Source organism: Myotis myotis, unplaced genomic scaffold (genome assembly GCF_014108235.1).
Source record: "Myotis myotis isolate mMyoMyo1 unplaced genomic scaffold, mMyoMyo1.p scaffold_m19_p_8, whole genome shotgun sequence".
Taxonomy (NCBI): domain Eukaryota; kingdom Metazoa; phylum Chordata; class Mammalia; order Chiroptera; family Vespertilionidae; genus Myotis; species Myotis myotis.
Window position 1 is genome coordinate 9,496,994 of NW_023416390.1, and position 16,331 is coordinate 9,513,324.

General features: G+C 43.4%; 1 protein-coding gene across 18 annotated transcripts in view; it reads left to right on the forward strand.

The window, feature by feature from the left end:
• Positions 1 to 16,331, forward strand: part of CFLAR (CASP8 and FADD like apoptosis regulator) — a 44,446-nt gene that overhangs the window by 15,133 nt on the left and 12,982 nt on the right. For 14 of the 18 annotated variants that reach the window (XM_036319867.1, XM_036319868.1, XM_036319869.1 and 11 more), the window contains 6 exons: positions 2,797 to 2,902; positions 4,139 to 4,274; positions 5,161 to 5,246; positions 8,824 to 8,881; positions 11,976 to 12,025; positions 12,737 to 12,818. In XM_036319867.1, coding sequence (XP_036175760.1) covers positions 2,797 to 2,902; positions 4,139 to 4,274; positions 5,161 to 5,246; positions 8,824 to 8,881; positions 11,976 to 12,025; positions 12,737 to 12,818 — 518 coding nt within the window. Of the gene's footprint in view, positions 1 to 2,796; positions 2,903 to 4,138; positions 4,275 to 4,512; positions 5,247 to 7,758; positions 7,864 to 8,823; positions 8,882 to 11,975; positions 12,026 to 12,736; positions 12,819 to 16,331 lie in introns of those variants that run through there. The other 4 variants (XR_004969416.1, XR_004969417.1, XM_036319879.1 and 1 more) reach the window with 4 other exon arrangements.

The window sequence follows — 16,331 nt, forward strand, 5'->3', positions numbered from 1 at the left end:
GCCTAAGACATATATATAATTACACATTGTTTTTGTGATGAATCACTATGCTTTAATTATGTTCAATTTGTAATAATGAAATTGGGGGTCACCACAACATGAGGAACTGTATTAAAGGGTCGCGGCATTAGGAAGGTTGAGAACCACTGCTTTAAGCTCTTTGAATTTCTAGATGGTGTTTTCTTTAATAGTTGGGTAGTAGTAGATCATAATGACAGTGGAAGTGATAGATGATATGTATTTGCCCTATGGATAGAGTAAGAGAAATGGGCACGACTAAGACCTAGTAAATTTTTTTTTTAATTTATTGATTTGAGAGAGAGAGAGAGAGAGAGAGAGAGAGAGAGAGAGAGAGAGAAAGAGAGAGGGAGATTTTTTTGTCTCACTTACTTATGCGTTCATTGGTTGATTCTTGTAAGTGTCCTGACCAGCCCGCATAGTATTGGAGTATCGGGGCAACACTCTAACCCACTGAGCTTCACCTGGGCCAAGACCTGGTGATTCTTGCAGCCTCTGTGAGATCTATAGTGGTCTCTGTTAGATTATTTTCTATGATGTCAGAACTGGCAATTTTCCATATTGAGAAAGGAAATAACAAGTCAGATAAGTACCACATGATCTCACTCATTTGTGGAATATAATGAACAATATAAACTGATAAACAAAGAGCCAAACACATAGAAACAAGTCAGATGATGATCTTTGTGGAACTCTAATTGTTCCTGAGGAAACTAGTGGTTTGGACTTCCTTCTTGTGAGTTTCTGGGAAGTTCCTACTTCCAGATGCTTCTGTATGAAAATTCCAGCCTCAGTATGGAAATTACCATGTCCAGACATGTCAAGCTAAGAAAGACCACATCTCATCCCCTTTCAGAGAGGAACATCCGCTGGAGTCCCCTTTAGTTCATACAGCCTTTAAGTTGCTCCTTTTGTTCACACAAAGTGCTCTTAGAGGTTCTGGGGTGCACAGAAGCCATTTCTCCAACCATCATATAATATCAGTAACCTTAAAACTTGTTGGGAACTGCTTAAATTAGCAGTTCCTTTTTCTCCAGACCACCAGCCTTGAGTTATTTTTTTTTTTAACATATGTTTTTATTGATTTGAGAGAGAGAGAAAGGGAGAGGGAGATAGAAACATCAATCAGCTGCCTCTTGCACACCCCCTACTGGATATTGAGCCCGAAACCCGGGCATGTGCCCTGATTGGGAATTGAACCAGTGACCTCTTTCTTGGTGCATGGGCCAATGCTCAATCCACTGAATTACACCAGCTGGGCCACCAGCCTTTATTATATCAATAATGTATAGTTGGAGATGATGTGTATTATTAAAAAATATATTAAAGAGAGTTGAAAGCAATGTGGGCCTTGGGAAGTGTCTGAGACTTGAGGTCTGAAGTCCTGATTCAAGCCTCAAAACTGTCAGGTGCAGGCCTGGTTAGCTGATCCAGCCACTAACATTGGTTGGGCCTTTTTTATCCTAGAGGTAAAGCTAAGAATAATAAAATACCTAATTTCACAAGTTGTTTGTGAGGCTCAATTGTGATAATCTAGCATGTGAAGTACCTTTTAAAACTGTAAAGCACTCTGCGAATGTAAAAATTGTTGCTGTTGTTATTCTTGGTCATTTTCCACTTCTCCAAGCATCATAACCATCATATAATATCAGTAACCTTAAAACTTTTTGGGAGGCACCAACTGGGTTTTTGTGAATAAGTTAGGGGGCACTCAACATTTACTATTTCTTATGGTTGGTGAGTGGGGAGGCAGTTTCTCAGGGCCTTTTGGCAGAAAGGCCAGGCAATGGGAGGGGAGTGCTAGATTTATGTATTCATTTTTTTAAATGTATTTTTTAAAATTAATATCAGAGAGCAAAGGAGAGGTAGAGAGAGATAGAAACATCAATGATGAGAGAGAATCATTGATCAGCTGCCTCCTGCATGCCCCCTTCTGGGGATCGAACCTACAACCCGGGCATGTGCCCTTGACTGGAATCGAACCTGGGACCCTTCAGTCTTCAAGCTGATGCCCTATCCACTGAGCCAAACTGGGCTAGGGACATTTATTTATTTGTTAAGTAGCTTTTGTTTTTGTGGGTTGATATATGCCAGCCTGGTATTTGGAAAGTGCTAGAGCAAAGTAAGTGAAGACTCTTCCATACTCAAGATTCTGTGAGTCTAATTGGGAAAACAGCCCTTAAGCCCAATAAAGCATGATGGTAGCTCTTACTGGAGCAGAGGTGACTGACTGAGTTAGGAGGGGCTTTCTAGAGCAGGACCTCTGCGGTCACAATCCCCAGGCTCTCCATGATCTTTACACTTTGAGTTTCAGAGTGAGCCGGGTGTTTGCTTTAGAATCTTGTGACTCAAAGTATGGTCCATGGATCAGCATCAGCATCAGCATCAGGGAGGTTGTTCAACAGAGAAGATCATTTTCAATTCTATTTGTGTCTTCATCTTAGTCATTCAGGTTCTTTACTTATTTCTTCATAACTTCTGGGGGAGCTAGGGGATTCTTTAGGGAAGTTTTTATTCTCTGAGTTGTTTTCAGAGTAGTTATTTGGAAAGAGAAGTACCATCTCCTACTGAAAACGGGAAAAGATGCGTTATCTTTTGGAGTTCCCTTAAGGTCTCCTTCTGGGGTGATCTAGGCTTTCTGTCTTATGGGGGGCACATTCAAATGGGGACAAGAACTAGTCTTTTAACCAATTGTTGGCATAGAGGAGGCACGGGTTCTTGGTGGTCTCACTGGGACTGGTAACCTGAATTTACTAAAGAAACTTGTCTGTTTCACAGGGTGCTGATGGCTGAGATTGGTGAACATTTGGATAAATCTGATATGTCCTCATTAATTTTTCTCATGAAGGATTATATGGGCCGAGGCAAGACAGCCAAGGATAAGGTGCGTTTTCTTTTTCTTGGTTAATATTCCCAAGAGCCCGTCAGAAGTTGGAGGACACTCTCTATGGTGTGAAGAGAGGGAAGCAGGCGTTTGAGCAGGGAGGCCCAAGCTGGGGGTGAGGGAAGGCAGAAAGTGAGAACAGTATGGGGTTGTTGTTTTTTTTTAATATAATTTTTTTGATTTCAGAGAAGAAGGGAGAAGGGAGAGGGAGAGAGAATCATTGATTGGCTGCCTCCTGCATGCCCCATACTGGGGATCGAGCCCACAACCTGGGCATGTGTCCTTGGCTGGAATCGAACCTGGGACCCTTCAGTCCCCAGGCCGATGCTCTATCCACTGAGCAAAACTGGCTAGGGCATGGTTATTCTATTTTAGAATAAAAATAGCACGTCAGCAAACAAATGTTAAGCAGAAGGGAGGTGAAACCAAAGGCAATGCCTGAGTAACAAAATGCCCTGACCTTGAAATTTTGCCTCCTCATATCCTCTGAATCAGAGTGAGTTGGAATGGCCAGCATTGATTAAAAATGTGAGGAACTTCAAAACGGTATCATTGGGGTTTTCCTAGTAAAAAGATTCCCCCAAACTACCTTCTCTCTTCCTTTTTTAGGAAAGCCCTTAGTGTTTTTTTAATTTTTTTAAAATATATATTTCTTTATTGATTTCAGAGAGGGAGGGAGAAGGAGAGAGAGATAGAAACATCAATGATGAGAGAGAATCATTGATTAGCTGCCTTCTGCACACCCACTACTGGGGAACGAGCCCGCAACCCAGGCATGTGCCCTCGGCCGGAATCGAACCTGGGACCCTTCAGTCCGCGGGCTGATGCTCTATCCACTGAGCCAAGCCGGCTAGGGCCCTTAGTGTTTTTTTACAATAACACCAGCCTGTTTGAAAGAGAAGCAGCTTGGGAGGATTTTACTGTATTTTTAGGTCCGCTCTCTCACCATATTCCTTGATGACACAAAATGGCCATGTGTCCATTCCCAACCTAGACACAGGTTGGCCACCAAAAGACTTCCCACTGCCTCTTTGCTGAGTAAACTTCAGGAGAGTAGTTTGCACCTGGCCCTGGAAGGCCTATCAAGCAGAGAAGTCTAGTTTAGGATCCCTGAAGGTCTGAAGGAGCTCCCCTTGTCACCGTTTCTTGCTGTTAAAAACCCACAGCCTGAATTTTGCATTTGGGACTTAATCGTCAGCCCTACTGACATTTATTTCTTGTTGGTGTCTCTCTTAGAGCTTCTTGGATCTTGTGATGGAATTGGAGAAGCTAAATCTGGTTGCTCCAGATCAATTGGAATTATTAGAAAAATGTCTGAAGAACATCCATAGAATAGACCTGAAGACAAAAATCCAGAAATACAAGCAGTCTGGTAAGCAGAATTTTGGCCTTTCCGTGGTCTAAGGAAAGCACCCTGTGCAGGGTAGATTTGGTTGGTAAATATCCATTGTTGGGTGGATGGAAAGCACCTGAATGTTCACAGCCCCCTGATAGCCTGTGATTAGAGATCATATCCCTTTATATCTTTCATATCCCAGATCTGCTGACTTCATCGCCCCACGCCCATGACCCAAGAGTCTTGGCCTTCTCCAACATGCCACCAAGCAGTTCTTAACATTCCCACCTCCAAGAAAGAGTTTGCACCCCTATTTTCTGTACCTGGTGGAGGTGCTGTGGACATTCAGGGCTTTTGAGGATATGCCCTGCTGCCTTGCTCCAGCGTTTGACCTGATCACCATACAACTCTGGGTGGGATCTTGTCACTGGGCTTCCATTGCTTTCCTGCATATGTTTTGAGTTTCACAAAATCTTCTCATGAAAAAGGGCATCTGTTCTGCTGAAAACCCCTCCCTTGGTAAAGGGGACCAGGTTCACGCTGGCCTTCTCTGGCATGTCCCCCGCCCCCATTGTCCTTTAGACTCAGCCTCAGCTTGGGGCCTGTTAGCAGTCTACTGCCCCCAGAGTCACAGCCTAAAGGACATGGCTGAGACCCAGAGATCTACAGAACTGCCCCTCCCCGCCCCTGCCTCCTATTCTACCCCAAATGACTGATAAAAGATTAAGTACAAGAGTAACATTTTTAGTCCTTTCTTAATGATGCTGGTGGAAGAAGAGTCATCTGATCTGATATTTTGAATTAAGTAAGGTGGCTGGAAAGTTTAGGGTATTTTCAAAGATGATGATTGACCTTGTACTGAGCTATCATTGGAGATTCATTTAATAATAGTTGGTAAACCTTAACTCTCTTCTGCTTACAGCTCAAGGAGCAGAATCAAGTTATGTAAATGGCCTCCAGGCATCTCTCCCAAACTTGAGTATTAAGGACCCTTCGTATAACTTAAGGGTGAGTCTGGAGCAAATGTGTGGAATCCCAGCATGAAAAAGCTTCAGAAATTTAATTAAAAAATATATATTCTTACACTATGTACTCTACTTAACACTTGAAAAAATTGTGGTAGAAATGTGCCTATGTATATAAAACATATATATGTAACAACTTATTTCTAATCTTTTGTTTTGACAAAAAATAATTCCAAATAAATACTTTTGTATTTACCTCTCTGGGCATTTGCTTTTTATTGAGCTTATTTTAATGATGTCAGCAAAAGTGTTTTTTGAAAGGTTCAGAGTTGGGCCGGGATCTCACAGAACTGACTCAAGGCTCAGTGTAGTCAAAAAGATATTTACTCAAGGCACCTGGGTGCAGGTGGACTGAGTTTGAAAAAGAAATCAGTGGCGAATGGGGAGGGAGCAGGCTTTTTATGCGCGTAGGGAGCGCTTGCAGATAGCTTTAGGGTGACACACGGATCAGGACCTTGCCCGGATCGGGACCTTGCCCAGTCCGTTGTTGGTCGTAGTTTTACGGCCTTGCCCTTTGTCCTTCCTGGGGGCTGCGCAGGAGTTATGGTCTTCAGGAATTTCTGTAAAATAACCACTCAAGGGGATCATGTTGTGTGCAAGGCTTAGGCTTGCAGAACCGAGCTTTCTTTTGTTAGCCCCTGCTGAGTTAGCCCTGTTTCTTGATTAACCCTTTCATTTTTGTTATTGAGAGATTTTTAAAAAAATATATTTTTATTAATTTCAGAGAGGACAGAGAGGGAGAGAGAGGAACATCAATGATGTAAGAGAATCATGGATCGGCTGCCTCCTGCAAGCCTCCCACTGGGGACAGAGCCCACAACCAGGGCATGTGCCCCTGACCAGAATCAAACCTGGGACCTTTCAGTCCGCAGTCCAACCCTCTAACCACTGAGCAAACCCGGCCAGGGCGAGAGATGTTATTGATCTGTGAACATAAGTATGTTTTATTCTGAGAAGTCTATCTTAGTATAATCTCATCCTCATCCTCATATAAAGATATGTGGAATTTGTAATGAGGACGTAGATCAGAGTGCAATTTCATGGTTAAATGATAAAGACTTTCATAAAAGTATGTGATGAAAACATTAACTACCCCTATGATAGAAATAGCTTCATGAAGAACATGAGCTGTAAGAGATGCCACTGAGCAATAGAATTTCAGAGCTGAAAGGGATGATGAGGATTATACTGTCCAGCCCCCTCACTGAATAAATACGAAAACATAGTCCTAAAGAACGCTGAGTGATTGCCCACCTCCAGCTCTCACCAGAACTGGGCCCAGCCCCTGTGCCTTCCTCTACACCGAGGTGTATGTACTAAACTACGTACTAGATACACCATCGCTTAGATATGTCTGTCGTTTTCCAAGAACCAATTATGCTTGCTTTTGTCTTTCTGAACCTCTGTGATATTAAATGATGAGACAAAACTGATTTAGGATGCTGACTCAGGTTTTCTGAGCTTTCTCTGCTATTGTCTCTCTAATATCAATTATGTCACCATTCTTAGTTAAAAGTCTGCCCCATTTTTACTATTGTCTTTCTATTTTGTTAATGAAAGTAATTGTATTCACTATCTTTGTAGCCCATTGAGAACTCACATGCTCTATGTGTAAACTTCTCCTTAAATTTGCTATATTAATCTGTGACCCTGATCATTCATTTATTTAATAAGCAGGCACTGTAGCACATGAATTCAGTGAATTTCTCACAAGATTTAGGAGCCGGATACCTAGATATTAACTCATACATGGCTGCAAAAGTGCTTTAAAAGTTATGGTGGCAGCCCAGCTGGTGTTGCTCAGTGGTTGAGCATCAACCCCTGAACCAAGAGGTCCCCGGTTCGATTCCTGGTCAGGGCACATGCCCTGGTTGCATGGGGGACACGCAGGAGGCAACTGATCGAGATTTCTATCTCTCTATCCCTTTCCCTTCCTCTCTCTCTCAAATCAATAAAAATAGATACGGTGGCATTAAATGGCACATGATACCAACATATTATAGAATAAAAAAGTTGTATGACACTGCAATATAATGCTTATTTAATTTCATTTATTTCTTTGTAATATGCTTTTTAAAATAAATATATTTTTAACATTGATTTTAGAGAGAGAGGAAGGGAGAGGGAGAGAGAAGGAGGGAGAGAAAAACATTGATGTGAGAGAAACATCAATCTGTTGCCTTCCGAATGCACCATGGGCTTGTGCCCCGACTGGAAATCAAACTGCTGACCTTTCTGTGTACGGGATGACACTCAACCACCTGAGCCACACCGTATAAGGGCTCAGTATAATGCTTCTTAAATCTAGCTTCGACTTAATGTTATATATCTTTAATAGTATGTAAAAATGAATGCATATCCATGTGGAGCTTGAACTTCTACTTAATATCATCAACCTGTGGCTACGTCACTGGTTACATGCTTTTCTTTACTTTAGACACACAGACTTAGCTAAAGACAGTGTAATGAACAGTCTACTTCTCTCTTTTGGCTAGGATAGCTTCAGTGGAGAAACTGTCATTTGAAAGCTGAGCGTATCAGATGGTTGACAGTATGTGGGATGTGTACCTTACACAGGACCTGTCATCTGAGAAGAAAGGGTCGGTTCAATCTTTAATTCTCTGATTAATCCCACGGTAGCCCTCAGAAGTGGTAGCTGTTATCGAGAATCAAGCCCACATGTGGCTTATGTTTAGCTAGGCAATTACAGAAAAACAGTAACTGGACTAAGCACTTCATGTGCTAAGTACTGTCCTGAGTGCTTTGAATACATTTAACCTTCACAAAAATGTATAAGGTAGGTACCACTATTGTCCTCATTTTGAGGATAAAGAAACAGATAAATAAAGGTTAAATAACTTGCTTGAGGTTACATAGCTAGTAAGTGGCAGAAACAAAATTTATAGCCAGGTTTATTTGAGCTAGAACTCCCACTCTTAACCATACATACATTGCCTCTGTGTTAAATGATCAGGTTTAAGGTCAATTGCATGTTTCAACAGCTTGTTCTGTCTTGGAACTCTTTTTTTTTTTATTGATTTCAGAGAGGAAGGGAGGAGAGAGAGATATAAAAACATCAATGATGAGAGAGAAACATTGATTGGCTGCCTCCTGTGCACCCTTTCCCCTCCCCTCCAATGGGGATTGAGCATGTGCCCTGACCAGGAATCAAACCATGACCTCCTGTTCATGGGTCAATGCTCAACCACTGAGCCACACCTAGTTGGGCTGTCTTGGAGCTTTTATAGCAATTCTACTATTACCATGACAGCTGACTTTATTGAGCTCTTTTGAAACATTCTAATATGCTAATTTAGCATATTTACATGTTAATTGTATTTTCACTTCTTGAAAAGAAAGTTGCCTTGTTCTTTGGCTACAAGATGTAGGATTCATGGAGTTAATAGCTCTTGCTCTTCTTCTTTAGATAATTTAACAGTGAATGTGATATTTTTGTTTTTTCCTGGGTAAAAATTCTATAGAAATATTTAAAGAGGTGTAACATAATGTGACTCTGAAAAAACTAACAGGGACTGTGACCTTATTCTTTATATTTGAAGCTTCAGAATGGGAGGAGTAAAGGACAAAGACCCATGGTGAGCCATCCTGACATTCAAAGTAAGACTGACTTCTCTTCATATTTTTTCTTGTAAATACTTGATAATTCTAGTACAAAATGTTTTCTTTTTTAGAGTTGGCTGTTTTCTTTATCTATACAGTCTCATTAAAGCTCCCCCAATGCAGTTAAACTCTTAAAATGTATTCATCGGCATTTCTAGTTACTTACCGAACTTACTTAGTTGAATTTAAACACCTCTTACTCTCCCAGCTTCATCTTCTTGGCTATATATTTCTGCCTGAAATGAAACAATAACCAGGCCACATTAAACATTAATCTAATGAGTCACGTTAAACCAAATATCTAGCAGCAGGAAGAAGAAAGGTTACTAAGATCTTGTGTTCAAGTCCATTTAATAAGTCTAGGTACTCTATAGATGACATCCCCCTCTCCTAAAAAGAAAGGAAAAAAATACAATTTAAAAAACTAGTAATTTCAACCTGTATGACCTCTCTCATCTCTCTGACAGCAGCACGCACTCCCACCTATTTTTAAAAGTGTATTTCTTTTGCTTGTCTTGAGACCTCCTTGAAGCGAGGCTGAGTCAGTCACACTGCAGTCCTGGAGATGGCTCAGGACTCCCGGAGGCAGGCAGGGATGGCTAGGCAGGTAAGGAGGGCCCGGTCTTACCCGAGGAGCTTGGACCTGGTCCTGTGTGCAGTGGAGATCGTGAACATTGTAGTAGGGCAGTGGCCTGATGGAAGCTATCTTTGCGTGGCAGCCTGTCTGCTGTCTGCGTGCACTTGGAAACGGAAAAGCATTTTGCCTGATTAGCCAGATGGAGAAGCCCATGCCTGTCATTTCATACCTAAAATTCTGTGCTCCAGGAAAAGCTACAGAGGAGCGAATTGATTCCTGAAGTGACAGCATTTCTTAAAACGCTGGTGAGGTGTGGTGAGCATTAGCATTCTGAATGCTGTTTAAAGGGAAATAGGAAACCTGGTAGATCTGGATAGGAATTAAAAGCAATCTGTGTTCTTTCCACTGCGTTAATGGCAGGTTTGTTCTTGATTGGACTTGCACAGGCGAGGTAAGTGAAGCTCTCCACACCCTGGTGATCCTGGGAGAGCTGCTTTGGCCTGGGCATGGTTGATTTGCTAATAAAGGAAGAACGCATTCTTGGCCTTAATCTAATAGAAGTTTAAAATGATCAAGCCCCGTATTCATATTAATTTGGATTTCTAAATAGATCTCATCTGAATGATGATAATGATGATGATACAATTTATGAAGCTCTTACTAGGTGCCTTAAATGGAGAAAGGCATATTACAGAGATCATTCTGTGCTTTTAAAAATTCTGTTAATCCATGATTGCTAAAATACAAAAAGACAAAGTGAAATTTTCTCTTAATTACAAGTATCAACATAATCTGATTAATGTTTGATTTATATACCTCTAAGACTCTTATTTTTCACATATAGATGTATAAATATATGCACACAAATACATATTTTTAAGTATACTGGATCAATATTATAATATTTAGTAATCCATTTGTTACTCAATATATTCTGCATATCTTTTCATGTCAAATACATAAAGATCTCTTATCCTTTTTAACATTGCATAGTATTGCATTATATGGACACTAGAGGCCCAGTGCACTGTGAGGGATGGGGGGTGTGTGGCACCTCTCAGCCCAGCCTGTGCCCTTTCGCAGTCCAGGAGCCCTAGGGAGATGTCGAACTGACAGCCTAAGCCGCAGTTGGACATCTTTAGCGCTGCTGTGGAGGCGGGCCACTGCACTTGCCAGCCATTAGCCCTGTGTGAGTGCCCTGACTACCAGGGGGCACCTCCTGTGTTGAGCGACTGTCCCCTGGTGGTCAGTGCACATCATAGCAACTGGTCATTCTGCCGTTTGGTCAATTTGCATTTTACCCTTTTATTATATAGGATAATTTATTTACCCTGTTTCATATGGGTAGACTTTTAGTTTCTTTCTAGCTTGGGGCAGTCCTTCAGTAGATGTCCTTGACATTTTTGCATACTTTCTCTATTATTTTCATAAGATAAACTTCTAGAAGCAGGATGTTGTTTTAAAGGGTGTTGCTAGTTGTTCTTTAAAAAGAGTGATTCAACTTTTACAGCTTTGAAAATGCTCATTTCCCCCAAGCCTTATCATTCCTGGCATTTTCTTGGCCTGTCTTTAGACATTATTTCTCATTTTTGCAACAGTAGTATAGATTTTGGTTTGTTCACCTTAGAGATTTAAAAATCCCCTGAGACTTCAGGAAGAAACTTGCCCAAGTTCACAGAGCTTGTTTGTCATGGTGCTAGGGTTCGTGCCAGCCCTTTATGGCCTTAAAACTGATCATTTCTCTACCTCCCTGGGCTAATAAAGTCATTTTTATCTAACAAAATGTGCTGTAGGCTCACCTACATTTGCTAAGCTCACTGTCCCCGATCTTGCCATTGACATTTAATGCTACGATCTCCCAGTATCACTGGGCTAAGAAAACCTGGCCATCTGTTCAGTCTCTAAGGCTGTTCCCTTGGGTGTTGCCCACAGTTTTAGCACAGGTAGGAAAGCTATTGGTATTGTTGGTGGTGAAGGTATTAGATTCTCAAGTTAAAAACTCAGCAGTTACCTGGTCCTCACCTGGAGAAGCCTTCTCTCACTTGCTACTTAAGCAGTTTTTCTACATGACCCTTCTTTAGCACAGAAACTTGGGTTACCTTATCAGGTTTTCTTTTTTAAAAATATGTTTTTATTGATTTTTACAAAGAGAGGAAGGGAGAGGGAGAGGGAGAAGGAGAGAGAGATAGAAACATCGATGAGAGAGGAACATCATTGATGGGCTGCCACTGGGGATTGAGCCAGAAATGTGGACATGTGCCCTGGCCTGGAATCGAACCAGCGACCTCTTGGTTTTCTGGGTCGATGCTCAACTGCTGAGCCATGCTGGCCGGGTATATCGGTTAGGTTTCACAGTGCAGGGTCGGAACCCTGGGGCTGAGTATGGCTGAGGAGAGAAGAGATAGTGGGGGGAAGAAATAGGGGAAGAGACACTTGTGATATGAAGAAACGCAGCCAGCATGGAGTGGGCTAAATCTCCTTCAGCTTTTAAGTGATTTCCCTCTCATCCCGCAGGAGAACCAGTGAAGACGTCCGTTCAAGAATCAGGAGCATTCCTGCCTCGGGTACAGAATCCATTTTCTCATTTGGGATGGCACCGCACGCACACGCTCTGTGGAGAACACTGGCTTCTTTAAAAATATCTGTCCGTTAAGAATTTCTAGTGACAGTGATAGGATTCTGAGAGCGTCAGTCTCCTGAGAATTCTTCTGAAAGGGAACCGTGGACATAGCGAAGAGAAAAATGCTGGAGTGGATTGTGTTTGTGAACTTTGGAATGCAGAGAAATGCCAAGGGCCACGTCCCTGGTCAGCTGAGTCATTCCTGAGTGTACCAGGAAGCCCAGACACTGAGCCTTGACTTGCTTTTTCTTGGGCTGATAACCTCTGTAAGGAGAGGCAATAGGGGGCCGCCTTTTGTACTCGTTTGATAGCACTTGTACAAACTGAGGTTCCTGAGAAATATGTGACCCATCTTTTCTCTCTGTTTCAAATGATGTTTCTCCTGCAAAGCTAGGACACATGTAAAGAGACTGTGATTCTCCTTAAAATGAAATAAAAACAGAAATAGCTTGTTGTCTGAAGCACATTCCCTGAATAGAGGAACCATTTGATATTAAATGGAAATGTCAACTGTGACTACGTCAGGCTCTGTCTGTTGACTGACTTCCTGCCCAAGGGCTGTTTAAGAAAATCCAGAAGGAAAGTTGGCACACAGGGGAGACCTTGCGGAAACAGCGGTGCCAGAGTCTTTAACAATCCCTGCTTTGTTTTCCAGCCCATCCCAGAGGACAGGTACAAGATGCAGAGCAAGCCCTTGGGAATCTGCCTGATACTGGATTGCATCGGCAACGACACAGGTAGGTGTGGCTGCTGTAGGGTAACTGCTGCCTCCAGAGTGAGGCCACGGCACAGGCAGGCTACACCCGCTGGCCTGAGGAGCACTCGCGGCTCTCGCAGACCACTGCCCACCTCTCCATGAAGGGGAGTTTCCCTTTCAGGTCACAGTCCAGTGTGGATTGGGCTAAGGCAGCGAATTTTCAAGTGGTGCGCTGCAAGGATGTTTACAACATGCCATACCTGACTATATTTAGCCAGGGGCGCTGACCTCTTTTCCCTTAGATTGTCAGATAAAAAAATGAGAACAGCTAACACCACAGTAGCAAAAAAAATTATACCTCTTTTTTTTTTTTTTGGTCAGATCAGCAGAAACAGTTCTTTGGTGTGCCGCAGAATTTTAGTCATTGGTCTCTGTGTGCCATGAGATGGAAAGGGTTGAAAACCGCTGGGCTGGGGTTCCATGTGGTTATTTAGTGGCTCCATCTTTGGAGACCCTGGAGTTTCCCACAGGAACCTCTCTGTCTGGCTGGTGGATGAAGGGAATGCATGATCCCACATGCATTTGGGGACCAGGCCTCAGAGTGGTATGCCCAATTTCTTAAAAATATGTTTTTATTGATTTTTGGAGAGAGAGGAAGAGAGAGGGGTAGAAAGATAGAAACATCGATGATGAGAGATCGGCGTCCTCCCCGCTCCCCCCACACTGGGGATCGAGCCTGCAACCCAGGCATGTGACCTTCTGGTTCATAGGTCGATGCTGAATCATCGAGACACAGCAGCCAGATGGTCTGCATCATTTCCACCCCACATTCCACTGGGCAAACTCACTTGTATGGCTTCACCCAACCCCAGCAGACAAAGAACTCAGTCTAGCTGTGTGTCAGGAGGAAACTGAAAGGGGATCTGGGGAACACAGAGCATGTTGTCCGGCACAAAGGCGTAGTTTGTGCAAGTTGCTGAGCTTTAGCCTTGTCTTCCCATGCTGGATGCTGTGGCAGAGAGGAGTCCTGGGCCCGGGGAGGGTGGTGGGATGGAAGGCTTTCTGGGTTTCAGTATTACCAGATGCCTCATCATTCACCCAGAGAGACCGTGAACGTTTTTCTGGGGAACATTAAAAATATGATGTGTGTGTTCTGTCAGAGGCAGTGTGTCACTTAGTTCTGCACTGTGGGTGTTGCCCTGAGTCTGAGCTATGTGTGTGCCACCATTGTTTGGATCTGGGTTGATTCTTTTGTCCAATTGTGGTGACTCAAATGACATCAGTCACTGGTGATGCATCTAAAGAGAATGAGAAAACGCTAGTTAAGTGGAATAACATGTTTAATTCCCTATCTCTTCCTTAAAAGGATTGGTCGTCCTGTCTCCCCAGTTTCCTTCCGGCTTTCCAACATTCTCTCAGAATGAACCAGAGCTAGCTTTTAGGCTCACATAAAATGTTACCATGGAGAGATGTATGGACAGAGAATCTGACAGAAGATCAAATTAGAAACCCTTAAGCTGGATGTCCCAGGATTTCTGATGTGATCTCTCTTTCTCATGTCCTATTTTTGGTTAGATGTGAGAAATGCTGGTTTCTCGGTATAAGTAAGTGTCCTTCCTTTTGTAGCCATTAGTACCCACATAAGAGGAGCACGTATTTTCTCAATGAGTAAATTCTGCTTTAAAAGAGACGGTGTAGCTCTTCTGCTTTCCATTTTAATCAGTTCCGTTTCGTTCCTTTGAGTTCCCAGACGCACATGGCACGGGATGTACATCTGGCATAAAGAGAATTACACAGATAAAGCCATGATCTGCTGTGAATTTGTGGCTAAAACCCATTGTCTGTGCTTGCTTCCCGTGCTGGGTTATGGGCCTCTTGCCGGCAGGGACTGAATGTGTATTTGTGTATTTCTGCATTTCAGGAGTGCGGTCAGAGTTGGGCTCTGGAATATGACTGCTGCATGGGTATGAATGATGGCTCTGTCATGTGCTAGCTTGTGACCTCTGGCGATTTTCCTCTCTATGCCTCAGTTTCTATTCTGTAAAATGGATTAGTAACAGGACCTACCTCACAGGAAGGTTGGGCTTAGAGTGGTGCCTGGTCCACTGTAAACAGGTACTGAATGCCAGCTGACATTCTTTTCCCAGTTCGTGTGTTTAACTTTGGTTGCACACCACTAAGCTAGAACTTGCATGGCTTTGTGTGTGGTACAAGGAGTCTGATCCCAGACGAGTGAGGGCCTAGAGAACTGGGGGCTGAGGCCTGTGCTGGGCCCGGCTGAGTGGGGCAGGTCCCCACAGGCCGGAGCTGGGTGGGATGGAGGGGTAACTTGAGAGGCTGCAACTTCTGAGGAAACACCCAAGTGGAAAGCTAGCCAGACCACTCCTACCAGTCATCAGTGTGAACGGGCTTGGCAGAGACAGAGAATCTGAGTCCAAGGCCAGGGCCCGGGGCGGGTGAGGGAGGAGAAAGACCTGATTGGAGAGGATGGGAAGGAGGGTAGAAGTGGGGGGGAGCCCGGGGCACCTGTGTCTTTGGCCTGAGGTAGGAGCAGGTATTGGCCTTTGGTGCATTTGTATGTCTGCTTCCTTGACTCAAGCCCTCCCTGCCTCTGGGAGCAAAACAAATAACAGGGCGTGAGGCCTCTCTTACAACCCCTCCTGGGCTCAGGTGGCCAATGAACAGCTAAGCAACAAGACAGCACACCCTACTCCTGTTGTGCTGTGGGTTTATCTGCTGAGGGACCCCAGGTCCATTGTAAGCCCAGATGAGACTCAGAGCCCCTGCAGAGTGTTGATTAAAATGAATGGGCCCTGACCAGTTTGGCTCAGTGGATAGAGCATCTGCTTGCGGACTGAAGGGTCCCAGGTTTGATTCCGGTCAAGGGCATGTACCTTGGTTGTAGGCACATCCCCAATAGGGGGTGTGCAGGAGGCAGCTGGTTGATGTTTTTCTCTCATTGATGCTTCTAATTCTCTATCCCTCTTCCTTCCTCTCTGTAAAAAAATCAATTATATATACACACACACACATACATATATATATATATAACGAGTGGAAGGCACGGTCTCTTCTCACCTTCTCCCTAGGCCTCCAGCCCTTCACTTGCCAGCTGCCCTCCTGGAGATTTTCACCGAGGCCTTTGACTAGCAGTGGTCTTAATTACGCAGAGTGCCCCTCATGTGTTCATTTCCATCTGAGCAGCCTGGGGCCTCATCTAGAAGGATGCCTGCGGTTTCCTTTGCCTCTTGCCTGGTTAACTTAGTCATGTGGTTAACGTTGGACATTTGGGAAGAGTGTAGGAGTCTGGTAAGAAACATTGCCAACTGAGAGAAGGGATCTGAAAGAGACGAACAGGCATATGATGACTAACTTGAGAGGGGTGGTGATCAGAGTGGAAAATTGATTTAAACTCGACTATGTGCTAATTCCTTCACATGGATTCTCACTTAATCTTCGTAAATAATACTGTAAGGTCGGTACTATTATCCCCATTTTCAAGGTGAGCAAGCAGAACACGGTCAACTTCCTTCCTAACTTCTCTGGAATTTGA